The sequence below is a fragment of the Thermobia domestica genome, chromosome 13 (genome assembly GCF_964235325.1).
Source record: "Thermobia domestica chromosome 13, izTheDome1.hap1.1, whole genome shotgun sequence".
Taxonomy (NCBI): Eukaryota; Metazoa; Arthropoda; class Insecta; order Zygentoma; family Lepismatidae; genus Thermobia; species Thermobia domestica.
In genome coordinates this window covers 91,330,084-91,350,373 of record NC_137466.1, presented here as the reverse complement: position 1 = coordinate 91,350,373, position 20,290 = coordinate 91,330,084, and the positions used below count along the sequence as shown (strand labels likewise).

The following is a 20,290-nucleotide window of genomic DNA, read 5'->3' as shown; positions in this document are numbered from 1 at the left end:
TAATGTTCTGGGACAAGATTCTATTTTTCTCAGGAATAAGCTATTCTTTGCTCGCTTTCTGACATGGGAAAATAGTTTACTTTCGCGATAGTATTCGTTGCTGAATATAGAATTTTGTAAATACCCAAATGAGCGAATAGTTAATACAAAATAATAGCTGTGTTTTCATCCATAAGATGTTATTACAAGAAATCTCAAATGAATAAAAAGCAATCTAAGAATGAGTGTATATAATTTATTCGCATGTATTAAGAGCTTTTTTATGTGTTTTTGTTTATGATTTTCATTTCTTATCTTGAAAACATAATAAAGCTGAGATATCTGGACTAATGATTTTCGAACTTTCCGATAACACGAATCCCCTGTTCATTCGAAAAGTGATCTGTGGATCCCTTTGCAATGCTATGGGTATTTGAAATGTCACTTGGTATTAACAAAATATAGTAATTAGAATTACCATTGACAAGAAAACAGGCAAAGAAATATAATGTAATAAATAATTTGTTTTAAAGGTACATAATCGTTGCCAAGTGAACGAAATTACACTTGAAACTACTGATTAGTAACTCGTTACTTTCAAGACTGAAAATCAATGTGCTTACTATTTTTAAGAAGTACAAGTTTATTAATAAACAATATTTTCAAGTGTGGGGTCATTAATGTAAGAAATAAAATTCTTCGTGCTTTCCCATAATTTCAGTGAAATCTGGAATAAGTTGTCATCATCAGCCTTAGGATTGATTCCACATTAAGACGATTTCTGTTTAAGGTTTTAATGCTGCAAAGAGCAGAAATGGTAAGTCGTAGGAAAAGGCATCAAATGTTCCAGTGTCATTTTAGACAACTCCCAATGTTCACAGCCCACAAGCAAGCAGGAGTCAAAATGTTCATTTTCGTTGAAAACTTTTTCTCGTGAATTCTGCTGCAGGACAATTACAATAGCTGTTCTTGTTGTTTGTCAGTGATATTTATACTTTGTATGTCATAGATTTCTACATTAGTCAGAGGATTTTTAATCCAACCATTTCCAAGTTCTGGGGCAGGGAAATATTCCCGAAAAATTGCAGATAATGTTATCAAGTGTCCTGCAAGTGCTTTGTGCACTTCATTAGAGTGTTTTTCTCCTAAAGAATCCATGAACTCCTTAAAGCACTGGAAATGACCAGTAGTTATTGTGTTGTACTCGTACTATCCATAAGTACAGTTTCTTCATTGTAGCTTGAACTTGATTCTCAATTTGGAAGATATTAACATTTCTTCCTTCCAGGCTTAAATTAAGTTCGTTGAGAAAGAAAAAAATATCTACCAAATACGCAACTATACACAGCCAATCGAAATCACACAATTTCTGGCTTGACAAAGAATGTTACCTGTTTAAAAGAAACAAACGCCTTTCATCAGGCAGCTCAAAGAAGCGAGATTGGACTTTCCCACTTAACAACCAACATACTTCAGTATGTAAGGAAAGTTAAATCTGTTCACTGCCAATTTCGTTACATATTTCTCGCTGCTAAAACTTCTCTGTGCATAAAGCAATGAGTCTGGTTTACTTCTGGTGCTAAAGGTTTGATTGGAGCTATTAGACCTTCTTCAAGCCTGTCACATGCTCCGTCCGTACTGATTTCTACATATTTATCATACTTAATATCGTTGCTTATAATGAACTCATTAAGTTCATAAAACACATCTTGTTCCGTTGTTCGAAATATCTCCGTACAGAACAAGAGCTCCTCACAAATTACCTCTTTACACTCAGAACGGATGGAAACTAAAAAATTTGCTTTTCCGTCAATTTCTGTACTTTCATCAAGTTGTAAAGAATAAAATAAGCTACCTTGAATGTTTGAAATTAATTGTTCCTTAACATCGCAAGACATATTGTGAATTAGTTTTTTAACTGTATATTGGAAAGAGGAATTGAGTTTTTATTTCCCCAGCAGCTGCATCACTTATCATAATTTCACGCATAACTTTTGCAGCTGATAATATTAGAATTTCCGCAAGTATGTGAGGTTCCCCAGTTTTAGCAATAAGCAATGACACATGATATGACGCTAAAGTAGCTTTCGCTTTAGTATTAGCAATCGCTACGATCTTTACTATTACACTTTTACTGAACCTCATCTCCCTGAGTTTGTTTACTGAAAAATCTATCGACTTACTAACTTGTCCCTGATGTTTCTCTTCCAAGTGTCTTCAAAGATTAACACGGTTTCGTTGCTCAGTACTTCATAACACAAGACATATTGAGGCTGCTGGCTGCCATCACTTCTAACGTTTGTAAATCCATAACGAATATAGTCAGCGCAATACCTGTGTAGTTTTGTCTTCTTTCTTTAACGCTGACTTGTAGTAAGTAGCCTGCGAACATGAAGACTCACTTACGGAAGCACTGTCCGACTTGATGTCTCCAATAGTCTTTCGTTCCACTGTATATGATTGCAGCCATCGATGCATTGCGAACTTAATAAATATCTCCACAAAAGAACGTGAGCGGTTCAGGAAACGAATGGCTAAGGGCAAATCAATGTGTATACGTCTACTGCTTAAAATTGTGAAGTGACAATAAAAACTTGGAAAGGTGAAAGTAATTAAACCGTTTTTTCTTACCTAATCACATGATCTTGCCACTCAAGAAAAAAAATAACTAACTAAAGAATAACATCGAATGTAGTTTCTCTTTGTTGCTTAAGAATACAACCAATCCAAAGTTTTTTATGCTTTATTTATTTATTTATTTATTTTCGTGGAATGGAAAATTAAAGAAGCACAACGTTTTTGCTTCAACAATAGTAAGACCGCGGTGTAATATTATCGTTTCACGGTTGTACTTACCTTTGCTGGAAAGGAGGCGGTTTAAAAAGATGCTATGTATGTGTCATTTTGTTAAGTTTTTCTTTTATTGAAACAACGTTCTTATTTCTCCGTTGCGATCCATCTTGCAAGACAATTCTACATTAACCGCACGGCATTTAAGTCAAGAGTTACTCGTAAATTTCAGCACCTGAAGATGAAATCCATGAAATTCCGAGGTGTCTTGCAGTTAATGTACAATTGCTTTTGGAAAAGTGTCCTAACAAAGAAGAAATTTTTCTCACTTGAAGTATATAACGGCTTCAGGGCAGAAATTTAGTGAAGTAGGAAAGCATTTAAATTTACTAATGTGTAACTTCTCATTGCTTTCTTTTTTAATAGCTAAAAAGTACTTCTTGCATGAGAGCTATGAGTTCAATTTTATTACAACACATTCCAAATTTTAGGCGTCGCGGACCTCGTGGGTAGGTCCTGTTGACTCCACGTTGAGAACCACTGATCTAGACTAAACACAAAAAATCTGGCTGTGTCTCAAAAAGGGGAAAAAAATAGCATTGCAAATGCAAGTTGATTTAATTCAGTGGATCGAGGCTGTGCACGTGGCAAAAGAAAATACAACAATCGTACAACAGACTTTATTTACAATCACCAACAACATTCTTTTATACAATCGTCAACAACAGGCTTTTTATGTACGACACCATAGTGTATAGAGAAGCGTTCAAGAAGCGGAATGCATAATAACAGCTTTCTGCTGGTTTAGGATGGTTGTTCAAGTTGCAGAGGTAGGATCGAAAGTGAAGAGGTGATGTAGTTGTGGTGTTCGGTGTTCGTTGTATCCAGTATTCCTGTGCAGATAACAAACATGTCAGTTTCGAAGTATTTCTGATTGTGAAATATATTTTTTCATGCATTTGGGAAGTACCAGTGACAAATTTTCTGCTCGCTGCAAAATTTGCCAGAGCATCTTTTTGTTGAATAGTGTTGAACGGTAAGCGCTAACAAGTCACGTAATGAAGCAACGGACTGTAGAATCATTGTATTTCTGAGGCCTCTGTATAACTTATTTAAGAATGCTCTAACGCACCGTACTGAGTACACCCGCAAAAGCGCACAAAATTTGCCCATGAAGTTCTATATTGGTTTGCAAATATTAGTGTTGCTCAGCGAGCCATTTATCCGTATTTTCTGTTGTATATTCAAGGTGTTAGGAAGGAAAAGAAATTTTCAGCTCTTTGAGCTGTCAGATCATGTCAGGTATATTGGAAAAAGATAAAATGCTTATTCCTAGGAAAAAAAAAAAAAACAAACATAAAATAGTTGTATAAAGAAGATATAATGCTTCCTTTGAAACATCTGCTTCAGAAAGAGAACCTTTCCTTACTGAATTTCAAACTGATGCTCCTCTCAGTCCATTTCTTTACAATACCGCTAACTACCTTACCTTCTCGATGTTAGTGACAGTGAGCTCTCACAACTCGATCTTGGACAACCTCATATCATCTGACTGCTGGTGAGGGGTTATCGAAGAATCCTCATCGTTTCTTTGATGTCTTGATCAAAGTGTTTTTTTTTTTTTTTTTTTTTTTTTTTTTAAAGAAATTTGATTACCATTTAGAATTATTACTCATAGCCAAATAAAAACTCACATATTTAATTTTGGAAAAAGTAAGAAAAAATATCCATGAAAACTGATATGTGTGACGGAATGTACGTTAGTTTTAAGTCAAATATGACCAAATAAACGCGAAATTTATTTCCCTCTGTGAAAATCAAACTCAGGCCTACGTTAAGACCAAAAAGTAACAAGCTGTGTCAAGGCCATTAGCTCTAGAAAAGAGACAGGAATGTGTTTATTCACTTGACCCATGAAATCTAGTTCGTAGAAGTGTTCTAAGCTTAACACTGAGTACACATGCACATACTTCACTTATGGCTGATTTTACTTAAATTGAAGAAATTGATAATTGAAGACCCGCTGTAGAAAACAATGTAAGTGCCATCTTGAAATTGTTTCACTTATTTTATGATTTAGATTCTCATACTTGGTTATATGCTAGGTTGTAGTTCTAAGCAATAGTATTTTCTATCTTTTTGACGCTTGGGCACAATTTATTATCTCTTGTCTCTACTGTTACAGTAACTTTTGTTTTGGCACTTATATTGTTTTCTACAGCGAGTCTTCAATTGTTCATTGGTGACTGTGAGGGGAGGGGGCCCCTGCCAATCTCCGGAAAGTGTGAAGATAGTCTCGACAAAATTTCGCTAGCCCATAACTTGCCGAAAACAATCTCCGCAGAATTCACGATGAAAGAAACCGGAAGAGAAAACGGTGATTCAGTTGGTCAGGCGTCGAACCTGAGTTACTTTTCCCGTTGGTGCCGATAATCCATCTATTTATGCCAATGCCAGTCCTTTCACCATTGATGGTGATACGTCAATTAACCATGATAAATATTACATATAACACATATTGAAAGATAGTTTGTATCCAGGAAAGAACTCACAAAGACAAATATAAAATCACTTGAACGTCGGAGCGATCAACTTGATCTATCATGAGTTTCGATGCCGCGGTTTTGTTCTCACTTTGTGCCAATCAATTGTTTTTGTTTAGCGACTGACGCTTCTGAAGCTTGGTAACGGTCCTCAGATAAGTTTCTCAGGAGGATGAATTTCGAAGTAGTGGCTTCCTGTTCTCATTAATTGTCTGTATTCAGCTTGGGTTTGTTTTAAAGAGTGAAATAAAATGTATCACGCGTTAAGAAGATGCTAAGCAAAATTAAAATTATTCTCTGTTTTATATAGAAAGAAAAATTAATGACGGATGGTATGAAATGTATTGGGGATGCTAAACTTAATTCAAAATCGTGTTGACAGGGTAGGGTAGTCCTCTTTCCATTTTATTTTCTTTCATCTTCATTTTTTTTTCCTGAAAATCTAGAAAGAATTACAAAGTATATCAATTCCACAAATTAGAGATAACATCTATTTGGAGAGTGTGATAAAAATGTGGTGCAAAAGTTTATAAAACGAGCACCTTTTAGTTCTTTGGGTTTATGTAGATAATGAAAAAAATCATCTTCCTGTGAGAAACGTTAACATTGTTTTTTGCTACATATAATGCCTTTAAGAAGTTCAACTAATAACTGATTTGGACATTTTGAATTTTCGCCGAAATCGCAGAAGGAAATGTCTACAGAAATTTATTCATAAACTTTTGGGAGAAGTTACCTTTAAATTAAAAATTGACTAGAGTTCCCTCTTGTTTGGATTTTAATATCTCTGCAAGATCTGATTCTAGAGTGAATCGCATGAATTTCTTTTAGTTGAATTAGTTGAAAATAATTGGTTAGATGGCAGTAGGACAGATAGAGTTATGAGGCAGTTCAAAGAGTTTTGTTAGAATGTAAATTGTAAGATAGTATTCTAGAACTGGTCAACGTTCGGATGACTTTCGGCTAAATAATTTTGATACTTCAGAGTGCAGTGATTTAATAGATGTGAAAATGGTCTTGATTTCTTTCATGGAAATTCAAATCTCTTAAAAGAATTTTCAGTCAATGCGCAATGTATATCAGATTTTTTAAAAGAACAAAGTTCGATAGCTCTCACACGTGTGTATGATTTAGTAGCTTATTCGGGTGGCCTTTAGAAATTATCCAATAGAAATCCATGATTCATTATTCACGAAATGCACGTACTCATTTTGCAGAAGAGAAATCAACGATGAGAGAAAGGGAAAAGAAACAGAAAGAAGCAGAAGACAGGAACGGAAGCGGAAGCGCAATAAAAATCGTTGTGTGTATATATATGTAGACTGAAAACGAAATCCGTGCTAAGTGCCAAAAATAGAAAAGTTCGGTTTAATGTGAAAATGAGGTCTATGCGCCTAACATTGCTCAGTTAAAATCGGGCTATCTAATATTCACTGTGGAAGTAGTTCAAATAATGGCCATAAGAATTCGCGTGGGCCTATGTGCCACCAGCTCTGAAGTAAAATCTGGGAGTTTAAATCAACATTTTCATTTTGGCTCTTTGCACGTATAGTCAGTCTAATATATATACACTTTTTTTGGACGAGTGTCTTACTGTGACTTTTTCCTTCGATATGTGATGAAACTGTCATCATGTGACTAACATTACAATTAAAGTTTCAGGGAAGATTTTTTTTTTCTTTTTGCAGGAATTTCTATTAGATAAGTGTTTTGTAATTTCATAATACAATACGTTGTATTTGTTTTCACATTATTTATTGCTCCAGTTGATTAGGAAAAAATATATTACTTGTGTCGTCATTGTCATGTTTCTTTGATGTTATTTTTCCATGAGCATGGAAAAGTCTGTGTGGCTAATTACATATCAGGGAAATTTGTAAAAAGATATTCTGGAGAACCGGGAAAAGTCTGGGAATTTTTCCAGTAAATTTTGTCGCCACCCTGTATAATAAATGTAGTATTATTTGTAATACGCTGCACTCTCTCTCTTTCTTATTCATACGCAATATACATAATCATCAACTTTCTTTCCGAAGTGTATTACTTATTAGACTGTTATTTTCAATAATGATATTCTAACGCTTCAATCAACGTATGATACTTGAGTTCCATATCGCATAATTACTGGCATGTCATAGAACTCGTAATTCGTCAGTACAAAACGTTATATTTCTTGGTAAAGGATTGCTTAGCAGAGTCGTCCTCGATTCATATACATATTTTGTTTCACTTCTCTGCCACAAACCTAATATAAATTATTAAAATTACGGGTACAAAACTATAAATCAAAAGCAAAATCAGCCGTAATAATGACTTATTATGATAATAGAGAGAATTTTCAGTTCTAAAATCACTAATTTCTGTGCGTTCATCAATAATTCTGTAACTTTACATATAAATCAACATGAAATTTACAGAGAGAAAGAACAAAATGGCATTGATATTAGCATCATTTGTGCCAATACGAAATAAACATCAAAGGAAAGGTATAAATAATAACATATAATATCTAAACTTAACCAATATTTGACTAAATATTTGATACAATTAACGGACAATTACCGAATTGTAATGATCCATTACATATTCCACAAATAGGTTCCTTTAAAACAGCAAAGTTAAAAACGTATTTGAAGTCTAACATTGCCACTTCAAATGACGAATGTTGACGAAAATAAACTCTTAAAAATGCAGTGTTGCTATTGGAAAAACAAACTCTACGAACTAATGCGTCAATCATTAAATATGAATATCCTTTTCTTCTTAATCTAAAGTTAGCTTGACTCGTTATGTTCTATGTCATTCATATTAGCCCAATAACTATATAATAAAATTGTGAATATGAGTAATTATGAGTTTCGATCAAAACGAATAATAAAGTGTAGGATTGTTTCAACCTCGTATTATTTTAGTCTGTTTCAAAAGCTCGTAAAGAAGATGAGTTTTACTCAAAGCTTTTATTCTCGTATTATAATTATAAATCTCTTTCCTTTGTAAATACGAACATAGTGACGTAAGTCCAATAAATAGCTATCAGTTCAGCCATGTTGTGAAGGCAAGCTGTATATGCAAATTGAGTAGCATAGACTTCTATAATCCAGAAGTTTTGCATGTATCGTCACTATAGTCACTTGCCGGAAACTTAAAGGCTTCCATGCACGATAGTCCTCTTCGTCTTGACATAGTAGTTTTCTGTTTTAATGCCGTCTATCAACTGTAGCATCTTTCACCCCTTTCCTTTTTCTCATCAGCGTACCTTCCATCACATCTCTCATGATGGTCATTCTCTGCTAATATCCCAACCAGTTTTTTAATTGTATCTGAAATTGTTAATATTTTCCATTGTACAAGGTTTGCTTTTAACCCACAAACGCCCAAGACCAGTTTTCTTCGTTAGCAACTGCATTGAACAATACCGTGTTACATCGAAAACCTGAGAAGAAAACTAAACGAAATTCGTACAACAAGAGAACGGGTAGTGTGCTTGAAGTGGAACAATGGGGGTTTGGCTAAATGAATGATAAAGCCCATGTAACGTAGTGAAAAATAAAGTGGGTCACTGGTGGCACAAGGGGCGTTTGTGGGTTAACAGGCTTAAATCTGATTTAAACTACTCGCTGAGCAAAACAATACGTTTATTGTTAAAAAAAAAGTATGATGACAGAATATTGTATAAGTCACGTGGATAGTTGGTGAAACTGTTACACGTTAATATTTTTTACAGCAAATGTATTGTTTTGCTTTAGTAGTTTAAATCAGATTTAAGTCTGGAATTGTTCTTTTCTCTCCTGCTATTTCTAAAACTCGTTTTCCCCTCGACTCAGTCAGCATATTTTCCCAATTCTTCTCCAGACTACATTTCAGGAGCCTCCAATATTTTCTCGTCGTTTTCGTGTAGTGTCCATGTGTCTGCACCGTAGAGTACAATGCTCCACATGAAACATAATATAAGTCTTTTACATATTTGTATTAAAAGATCCCCAAAATAGACTTTTCTTAAATGCAGAGTTTTTCTTAAATGCTTCTTCCACTGTTCCTAAACTTGTTTTTATATCACGTTCATATTCTTGTATACGGTACTACCCTTTTTATTTCCTATTTCAAACCGTGCATCAACTTTTTAATCTCAGCTTTCTGTTCCTGAATAAGACTCACGATTATGGCTGAACTATCTTAAGAATGTACATGCTTCAGCTGAGTGTAAGGAAGCGTTAGTGATTCACTAGCAGTATATTTCTCCTTTCTTTTTTATTCCCTTTTTACTTGCCTTTGTTAATATTTTCTTCTTTTCGTGCGATTTATTTCGATGTTTATTTAGCTAGCTGCTGTCATCAAAGACTAAACTAAGAGACTGATGTTCACCATTCTCATCAGATTTTCTCTTTTCTTCCTATTTATGCTACGAACACGATCTATTGATGATCAAAAGACTAGTACTTGTGTATGTGTGTGTATAGTACTGATCATAACCATTGCAAATTACATACGTCGTACCAGAATTTCCTTGTGTAAGTCACTGTTTGTACTTTGTCTTGCAGATTCATTCAATTCTTCATCCCAGCCCGCGAAATCCAGGCAGTAACAAAAATTGGAAAGAGAAAGTTATAAATCAATTAGAAAAATTGAATTTGATTAAATATTTTACGAAGTCATCGATTTCTTCGGATTCTGTCGCTACTACGTCTCATTCAAGAACTACGTTAAATGAGAAGTTTATCGATAGAGCTCTTGAGGTTGCAAGGGCAGCTCTGAGGGTAGGCGAAGTACCTGTTGGTTGTGTTTTTGTGTATGAAGATAAAATAATTGCTGAGGGAGCGAATACTGTAAACGAGACAAAGAACGCGACTCGGCACACAGAAATCAAGTGTATTGATGAAGCGGTGGAGTGGTGTAATAAAATGGGTTACTCATGGCAAGAAGTATTCAAAATGGTGGATGTCTATACAACGGTGGAACCTTGCATTATGTGTGCATCAGCTCTTTTGCAGCTGCAGGTTAGATCTCTGTATTATGGCTGTGACAACATTCGATTCGGAGGTTGTGGATCTGTTTTAAACACAATACCACTTTACGACACTAATTGTGTAGTAATTGGTGGAATAAAGGGTGAAGAAGCTATTGAACTATTAAAAGAATTCTATAAGGGGCAAAATCCAAATGCTCCAGTTCCAAAATGTAAAATAAATAAAAATAATGCGTTTTAATACATATAAATAAAGTGCATTGTAACATTAATTAATGATTGTGTAGTGATTTTTCTATGAATATTATCAGTGATTAGGTTTTTCACAATATCTATATATATATCTATATACTGTAGATATGTTTACTGGTTTTTACGGTTTTTATTATTTCGTATCATGAAAATATTCTTCAAAATACTGTAGAAAAGTAAAAAATTAAACTAACTTATTTGTAAACCATTAAAGAAAGTAGTCGATATTTTCAAGATATTCCTCATTGCCGAAATCAATTACAAAGTAGCATATTTGGCACCAACCTACCTAACATTAAGAAGTACCTCGAAATCATTAAGCACTAGTTTTCATTTAGTTTTCAAAGCATAGTAAAACCGTTCTATTTGACCACCACTGGTTCTACCAAAAACTAGTCAATTTAGCCTGGCTATTATTTTGTTTACTTTTTATCAACCAAAACTTTAGGAATGAATCAAAAACTAAATGATAACATTCTTGGCCAAGAATCTGAATTTTGTATACGTGGCTTAACCCATTATAGTCAAATTTAAATGCTCTGTTTTAAGCATAGAAATCAGATTTAAGTGTTGTATTGGAGTAGATCAGAAATTAATAAAATGAAAACAATAAATATCTCTTCTCATAAAAATATACTACTTGTTTTTATATTGACCGGCCGTACTTCGAGAGATTTTGTTCCTCTTAGTATATTTTTTTGTGAGTTATTTATGATTAACATTAGGGACGTACGCGAGTGGTATTGTAGTTATAGCAATAACCAACTTTTTGTAGAAATTTAGACATTGATAATTTTTATACCAATATTTATGAACATTTTTTGTATGGTGAAATGAAAGAATCGAGTTTTAGCATAGAATAAAAATGGAGTATGTGATTTATTCCTTTTGTTTAACTCGGTGCGTAACATTAAGAATACAGTATAAGTGATCATCATAATACTGCATATCTAAATCGCAAATTACTTTTTAACTGTGAAAATACGGTCTTTAGACGTTTGATTACTAGCTTATTCCGGAGAGTAAGGCTATTATACTGGGCTGATTAAAAAAAGATGATATGGTTACTTTCAAATGTATTACCACAAGCAAAAGTGCATTCATACTTCCAATCTTTCAAATCCTGCAACGTTAGAAACCAACAATGCACTTAAGGTTGGTTGATTGAGAACTATGCTAGGCGCTTTACAAGTGCTCTGGTTTGTTCGAAAGATCTTAGTGTAGGAGACGGCAAGAAAATAGAAAAATATCCATGCATCTGTAACGAATAAAAAATCAGGTAGAAGCACCGTTTAGTGTCTACAGAGCGATTGATATCCAGAGTTCCTACTGGTCGGGGAAGTTAGAATCGCGTTATTCGTCGTGGCTGATGTTTATTAATACGAACGTGCCACCTGTTTCCTGTTACTATTTCTTTTCTTTACCTTTTTCCCAGCTGGCCACGACGAAATGACTCCTACCATGCCTATATTTAATTTCCACCGAAGGTGGGGGTCGATAGATATAAATATAAGCACCGTTTGAATGTGTAAAACAAATGTTTACGTTAATTCGATGTGAATGGCATGCGAAATTGATCTTACAAGAAAACAAAATTCCACTACGTAATATATAACGAATATAATATAACGCAAATTAAAATCAGTAATACAAATATTCTACTATCTTTAATTCACAAGAATTAATTATCATCAACCTTTCTTTATTTTCTTTATATGACCTAGGCCTTTTTGCAAGTCATTGACGGTTGATTGGTGGCGTTAGTTTTACTCACAACAGCGTTGATCCAACAAGTCCACTTTGAAGCTCGCTGTTGCCTTCAAGTTGAATCGCACGCATTCGTTGGGGCTCGTAGCTGATCCTGTGGTTTTGGTCCGCAATAGTTCCGCACCAACATAGTATACGTCCTTGCGCTTAATTTCCTTGTAGCTCTTCCTTTATACATAAACTGATGCGTTCTCCACTCGGAGCACACGCTTACATCAAACAATATTGAGATATACACAGATTCAAAACATTTTTTTTTTTCATCGTAATGCTCAACTCACTGATACTTTAGCGACAAGGTGAGGAGCGATTCGGCACAGTAATCTTGTAGACTTGGGATCATTTGCCTGAATTTGGCTTATGGGTAGCACGGAGCAGGGACCGAGCAGGGTCCTGCTTCCTTGCAACTAGACGCGCGAATGAATTGTTCTTTTCTCTGCTAATCTCTATTCAGTGAAGCTCTCAGGAGGAAAATTCCCCGATCTTTCTTATACTTTCGGGACCAAGAACAAAAACCAAGCTTGACGATGACACGGTCCTAAGGAATGCAGTGAGTGGGCGATTTGCACTCTAGTTCTCCATATAGGGGGCGCGGTGGCTCAGTGGTAGAGCGTTCACCTCCTGTGCTTGGGGTCCCTGGTTCGATCCCAGCTCGCGCCATGTGGACTTTGTGGTGGACAAACACCGTGCTCGTGGGTTTTCTCGGGGTTCTCCCGTTTCCTTTTACTTTCTTCATTCCACCACTCATCTCTCATCATCACCGTCTCCTTTAGCCTAACCGGCATAATCGTGGGACGTAAAGCTTAAAGATTTCATTTCATTTCTAGTTCTCCATATAAGGTTTTCTGAGCGACTCGAAGCCACACACACGCATAGACAAATATACATGTATGTGCTTGCAAGAGAGGCAACTCCAAGAAGAGTTTTCTTTTATAAGAGGCGTGGTTAATAAATTCGAAGATAACACGAACTATCTATCTTCTTTTGATCGAAGCAATTGATGAGCCTCAAAAAGCGGTGATAAAGTCAGAAAAAACTCAGGGAAAATGGTGCAGGTCAGGGAAGTTCAGGGAAAAAGACTGAAAATAAGGAAATCAGGGAAATTTTTATAAAATGTTTTTTAGCATTAATTTTATACCAATTTTAGCTTAATCAACCATTATAATGGACGTTGCTCAGATTTTTATCGGAGGTAAGTGGAATGTACAAACACGTCCAAAATTATTGTCGCATGTCTATAAATATGTTGTTGTAGGAATATAATTTGATAACGAATTCACCCGGTATTTCTTACAAATAGATTATTGTTAGTGTGTGTATAATCGTCAAAGACATGTATGTGACAAATTTCATGTCAAAAGAGCAGTAAATAAGAACAATAAAACGAAAATAAAACTTTCTTGTCCATTTAGCAACATTTTGTTTTACTCATTCTAATTTTCGTATTTATAATTCTTTTGCTATGAAATTTACCACAAATATACATTTCCCGATAATACACATAGTATAAGTATTAAAAGTACCTTGCAAAATCATTATCAAATTATATTCTTACAAGAAGACAGTTGTAGATATGCAAAAATCATTTTGGACGTGAGTGTACGTATGAGCAATTTATTATTATTTGTCTCCATAGAATAAATATTTTCATATATAAATATTCACTGTTATTTATTCCTTGTTTACATGTCAACGTCATCCGACACCTGTCATGAAAATCAGGAAATTTCCTGCCAGAGGTAAGAGAAAGTCAGGGAGAAATCAGGGAATTAGATTTCTTCAGATCAGTAGGAACCCTTATTTCACGAGAAAGTCACAAAGTTATCTTATTTAACCTTAGATATACCAAGAAAAAATCGATGTTGGTGAACATTCATTGTATGTCACAGGTTACACTATTTTGTAAAATCTATGAATGTTTTACATTATTCGTTCCAACATTACCTTCACTTTTGTTACTTTCCATTTTTAATATATCTACTGAAATTTTATGAAAAAAAAAAAAAAAAAAAACTATCGTGTCGTGCGGGGTGATTTGACTTTCACGTTTGTTATGTATGAATTTCGTTTATCTGCAAGTCCATTATATTTTCCATTATTTTATATATTATTATTGCTGACACATATATTACAGCTAACAAGAATATTTTTTGCTGTTATATTATGCTTTCCAATCTGTTTGGAAAATGCAATCGAAACAAAAAGATAGTCTAAGAAAGTAGAAACAAGATGGTGGAGTGTGTAAAGTTTAATTTGTGAACACTATCGCATCAATAAAAAACATGTCATATGTTTCAATTAAAAATTTATATCTTTGATATCACTTGCTATACTCCAAGTAAGCGAGAACTGTAATTTTATAAAGGAGAATAAATAAAAATGAACTAAAACGTAAACAAATATGGATATGGATGAATGTTCCTGATAATATTTCAATAAGATCTATTTCTACTTGCTCTTTCTCTTGATTAATATGTGTATGATGCTTGCATCTCATTCTAGATGGAGAACAGAGCAAAGAGAATTGATCATTCACCTTCTAAGAGCAAATTCAATGTAAAAGTATTATTTTGAGGTAGGGTGGATTTGAACGGAAGTCCTTCATATTACTAAATCAGCACCTATAACACCTCGAATATTCTTCCACTATTGGTTGAGTCTTAACTTGATAGCATATGACGTTTTGAAGAGGAAAGCGAGGAAATTTTAGTAACAAGAAGAAGATCTGGGCGACCAAGGTGTATTATCTGTCACAAAAGAGAATGCATGTTTTCCGCAGGATAGTACAGTTTGCCCTTTACTCTGAGAATGAATTCGGTACGCTTACCTTTCTACCACCTCGCAATTTAATTAAATGTTTAAAGTTTTTAAAGGCCCAATCTCTAACAAAATCGATAAATGCATTATCTTTCTCTTTGCGTTCACACAAGATACTATAGAAATATCACAAAACTTGATAACGAGAAGATAAAACTACGTTCTTTCACAGCTTGAAACTTACGGCTATTAGCGATATGTGTACAGAGTAGCTATGTTATGTTTTCTCGTTATTCTGTGGCTCATTGGATCCGTGTGGAACTCCTAATAACACGGCCAGGGTTCGAATCTTCGTCACGCTTTGCTTTTGTCTTTTTCATTGATAAGGTAAAAACAAAACACAAATATAACAGGTGTAATTCGACATTATTATTATTATTATTATTATTATTATTATTATTATTATTATTATTATTATTATTATTATTATTATTATTATTATTTTGTCAAGTAAAGAGGATGAACTAGGATTTTACAAGCATACGGACCGTTCTAGATTTTAGTAAAAACTATGAATAGGTTTATCAACTGAAAACTGACTTAAGTTCTCTTCAATTATAGTTTATAAATAGCTTTGATTAGCTAGATACATTTCAATTATTTTGTGTGTGGTCAGCACATTGGCCTATCTTTATTTCTGGAAATAAATATAACTAAAATAAGTTTGTCTTTAGAAGTGAAATACTCATCGGAAGATCTAAACAAAACAGAGAGTATAGTTGACAACGTCACTGTGCCATTTCATTTCGTTACATAAATAAATGGAACAAAGGAACACATTTATACTTGAAAATGTCGAAGATAATATGACAAATATTATGAACAGTTTTGTAATAAATTATTCAATGGTTTATACTAAAATAAACTGCAATGAATTCGAAGTTAGCAAAGTTGTTTATCCTTATTCGCTGAAACACACGTTTCTTGAATATATAGGGACACTTTACCTTGAAATATACCTCTTGAATTCGATTCTCGACAGTATCTGAAAGATGTTAAGAACTTTCAATCCTCAGGTACTCAACAAGTTTGACGTCTCATGCTTATAATATTGTTGCTATTAACTGGCTAAACTAGTGATAAATGCAGGGAGTGACATGCTGAATCATCTCCTATTCCCTATTATAAGAGATATTCCTTCACCGGGGTTGGTCACCCGCCCCGTCCGAAACTAAGATAAATTCAAATTATATATCACTCTTGTGCAGGCATATCCTTTTGTAAATATGTGTAGGTGCAGCTCCTTTACATTTTGATTTTATTCTTCCCGTTCCGGTCAACATTTTCAGGGAGAAATATTGTTTGGAAGTGAAATATCGGGAACTAAAATTAGACACTAATGGAAACATATGCTTTCGTGTTGTAAACAAAGTGACATAGGTAATGATGGGGTGAATATAGGCTACTATAGTTGAAGGTTTATTGATTAACTCTGTACTCAGTGTTTCTTCTTACAGGCATACTTTCGGAAGGGCTAAGCTTTTCTCATAGTAAGCCCACTCCTTATTAAATTGTGATGATATATCACTGTCGTGGAGGTCACGTTCTTTAGCAAATAGTATCTCACTGCAAACCCCTTACATTTTAATTTTGCCCCAAGAAGAAAATTTTCTGGAAGAAAACCTGATTAGTAGATGCTGTCGAATGCCAACGTCCAGGCCAAACTGCATAAGCTAGAAAGTTCAAATTTGGACAGTGCACAGGATTTGTGACGTAAAATACTAATAAGAAAGAATTTTTGAAAATTCGACGAAGGAGGAGGAAAATAGTGGAAGTTATTACATTAAAATGTCTATACCTCTGAATCTCTGAAAGTTAGAGAGATGGAGCCTTATGCAGAGTCATTTTGACGATTGATTAGCGTCATACTAAAGTCCTGACTACTGCAGGAAACATATGTTAGTCGAACTCTTTATTATGAGACTAATCACACGTCAAAACGACTCTGCATAAGGCCCATGAAGTCTTATCCAAAGTCGTTATTACACGTGTGATTAGCGTTGCACTATCGGCTTGGCAAACGATTGAATCATGTGGGAGTCAAACCCTTAGTATGACGCTAATCACAAGTAAGCACGACTTTGAATAAGGTCCATGAAATTTGGTATATGGACTTATCATTTAAATCAGTTACACACGTGTTTAACTAAAAAATATTTTACTTATAAGCTAAGAAAATAGGAAAGAAAAGGATTGAGGAAAGAAAAAAGGATTGAGGACTATAATAATTTTAACTAGAGCCCATATATGGAAATCTCTTAAGTTTAGAGACTTGAAATTTGGTATTTGGATTTATCATTTAAAATAATTATTTAGACACGTGTGTTTCAGCGTATTTTGATGTCTGATGTAGAAGAGAAGAAATGAAGTTTGGAAGAAAAAGGAGGAGGGACTACAATTATTATCATATAATGTCCATGATTCAGAATCTCTTGAAGTTAGAGATATGAAACTTGGTGTTTGAACTCATTTAAATTAATTAGAAACGTGTTGCAGTGTTTTATATGTGAATCGCAAGGGAATAAATTAATTTGAATTAATTTGAGCCTTTGAGTGGAAAGAAAAAGTAGGGTGGATTGCAATTATTAGCCCTATAATTTTTGGAATCTCTATAAGATTTTTTGGAATCCCTTAAAGTTAGATATATGAAATTTGGTATTTAGACTTCTTTTAAAAACAATTAAACACATGTTTCAGCATTTCCAGATGTTTGATTCAGAGAAAGGAAGAAAAGGGCGAGGGGGTTCACCAATATGCCTATACAAGGTGATCAACATCGTATTCAGACGAATACTATATAAAAGGTGCAGAAGGAAGAGCACCTAATATTGGCCGAAGAAATATGTGGAGGCATTTGGTAGTTTATAATAATGGATGTCTGAAACACTGAAATAACAGGAATTCATGAGATGATGTAATATTGCATTGGTATTACTTGCAAGTTTACTTTTTGAGCCTTTGAGTAAACCACATCTACCCAATGTCTTCTACATTTAACAATTGAAGGGCTTGTTATCGCATTTTAAACTTTAGTTTCTTTAGAAAGTTATCAAGTTATCATAGTTATGTCTTGTTCTTTAGTAGCTGATAAGGTAAAGGAGAGGGAGATAGGGAAAGTTCACTAGTGAGTAAATATTTTCTTTCAATATTATGATATTTTAATTACGGCAGCACATTGATGTGTAAAATAACTTTCTCTTTATAGCGAATTAAATAAAATATTTCTTTCTAAGAAATGCAAATGTGATTTGATTCCTGAGTCAATGTTGAAGCAAAGTTTTAATGTCGATATTTTGAATTTGACTACTTTTGTCCGTAGTGTATGGAAAGACAGAGAGACAACACGTTATTTATTAACGATTGGTGCTCCTTTACACTTACCTTTAATATACAACATTTTCTGATTAAATATGATACGCCTACTACGACAAACGACGATATTTGCATCTCCTTCAGTCTGCGTGAATTGAATGCTACTGAAGACCTTTGTCTATCTGTACTGTCACTTTTTCCCTTCATTTTGGTGTATCTTCACAATTTTGTTGACTATATCTCACTTTTCATTCGTTCTGATGAAAGGTGACAGAGTTCTCTATGTTATAAAAGAAGAAGATGAACCATTTTAAAAGAAAAGAAGAAAAAAATGAAGACTTGTCTTTGTATATAACGCAGAGTTGAGAGCAATAGCTATTTTATATTTCCTTTTGCTTCATCTCACCGTAACTATAGATCTTTTGCAATTTCCTTGAAAGCCATATCTTTCCGTTCTTACCCCGTCAGATCTTAAGAGCATTGTGAAAAATTATCGATTTGTAGATATCCTTTGTGTTACACGGAACGGACTTGTTGTTGCAAAGAACAATGGGGAAGAGGAAGTAAGAGTGAGATTTTCTGTTCGTCTGTTATCGTGTGGGAGGAAGGGAGTGATGTGTCTTCCAAACGGCAGTTAGTCGATTCGGATTACAACGCTGCCAAAAGACCAAGGAATGTCTGCACGCGAATCACGCAACCTGATTGTTCTACAGTCTCCACTCAACACAATACAACGTTCTTCGCTTTTAAAAAGAAAGTTTTTTTTCTTTTACTGTTATTATTTTCTGTACCAGCATCTAGTTGAAAAGATTTTTTTTTCAAGGAGAACCAAATGTATTGCTTTCGTACATGTTGATGCACATTTTAGAATAATAGATAAAAGAAGCATATACAGTACAAGAGCCTAGAGCGCAATCTGAAGCCGGGTGAGCGGTGTCTCTAAGTATCGCGGCAGATTAAATTTGACATTAAAACGACGAAAGGATTTGTTTTTTCTTTCTATTTATTTTATGTTCCATAGCATTGTATTCTATAGAAACGAAACTACTCATTAGAGAGAGAGAGAGAGAGAGAAAGAAAGAAAGCTTATTACATTAACTTCTAGTAACTCGATTTCTGATGAATTGGCCACGGATTTCTCCATATTTTATTCTTTTGCTCGCAACTGTAGGCTTTCAATACTAAAATCCAATTTCAATCTTAAAAAGAAGAAAATTATTGGAAATTTATAGTGCCTATAAATACCTGTTTCGAGGTTTAACGTCTATTTTTTTTAAATACATACAAACACCTCTACCGAGACTCAAACTTGAACTACGTGCACGAATGTATCTATATTCCTCTCTCTCTCTCTCTTAACATACAGTATTCATCCATATTTTTTAAAAAATATATATAATTCGAATATATTAAATACTTTCCAGTAATTTTCGTCAAAATACTAAAAACTCTAGTTTAATGCTTGCGTATACTTGAGTCTTTAAAAGACCGATTTTGTGGGAATCAACACAAAAGGTAGTGGTAACAAATATCTACATTGGTACGGAAGATGTGTGTTTAATTCCATGTGGAGACTGGTTTAGATTTTGCAGAGCTCATGGTACAGAGAACGGGATCCAACTACAATAGGCCTCCCCCAGAAAATATTTGGATCACTTTACGGGTGTATTTTCTAGCAATGAATTACCCTTACGTACTTCTTTCCATGGCAATCATCGTTAATACATCCATCGACAAAATTCGGAAGTCATTGGCTATCAATTTTTATAATGGCAATAGAGGTCATAGAAAATACTTTGACATCTACGGTCTCCCTCTTATCTACCACAACACATCGCATTCTTAAAACTGCGTTGCACTTATTATA

The 20,290-nt window shown here is 34.2% G+C and overlaps 1 protein-coding gene across 6 annotated transcripts in view; it reads left to right on the top strand.

The window, feature by feature from the left end:
• LOC145668329 (single-strand selective monofunctional uracil DNA glycosylase-like) overlaps positions 1-14,695 on the top strand; it is a 37,211-nt gene extending 22,516 nt beyond the window's left edge. For 4 of the 6 annotated variants that reach the window (XM_081736076.1, XM_081736078.1, XM_081736079.1 and 1 more), the window contains exon 4: positions 9,851-14,694. In XM_081736076.1, coding sequence (XP_081592202.1) covers positions 9,851-10,516 — 666 coding nt within the window. In that variant the 3' untranslated portion in view covers positions 10,517-14,694. Of the gene's footprint in view, positions 1-9,850 lie in introns of all 6 variants that reach the window. The other 2 variants (XM_081736080.1, XM_081736075.1) reach the window with 2 other exon arrangements.
• The last annotated feature ends 5,595 nt before the right edge of the window (positions 14,696-20,290 follow it).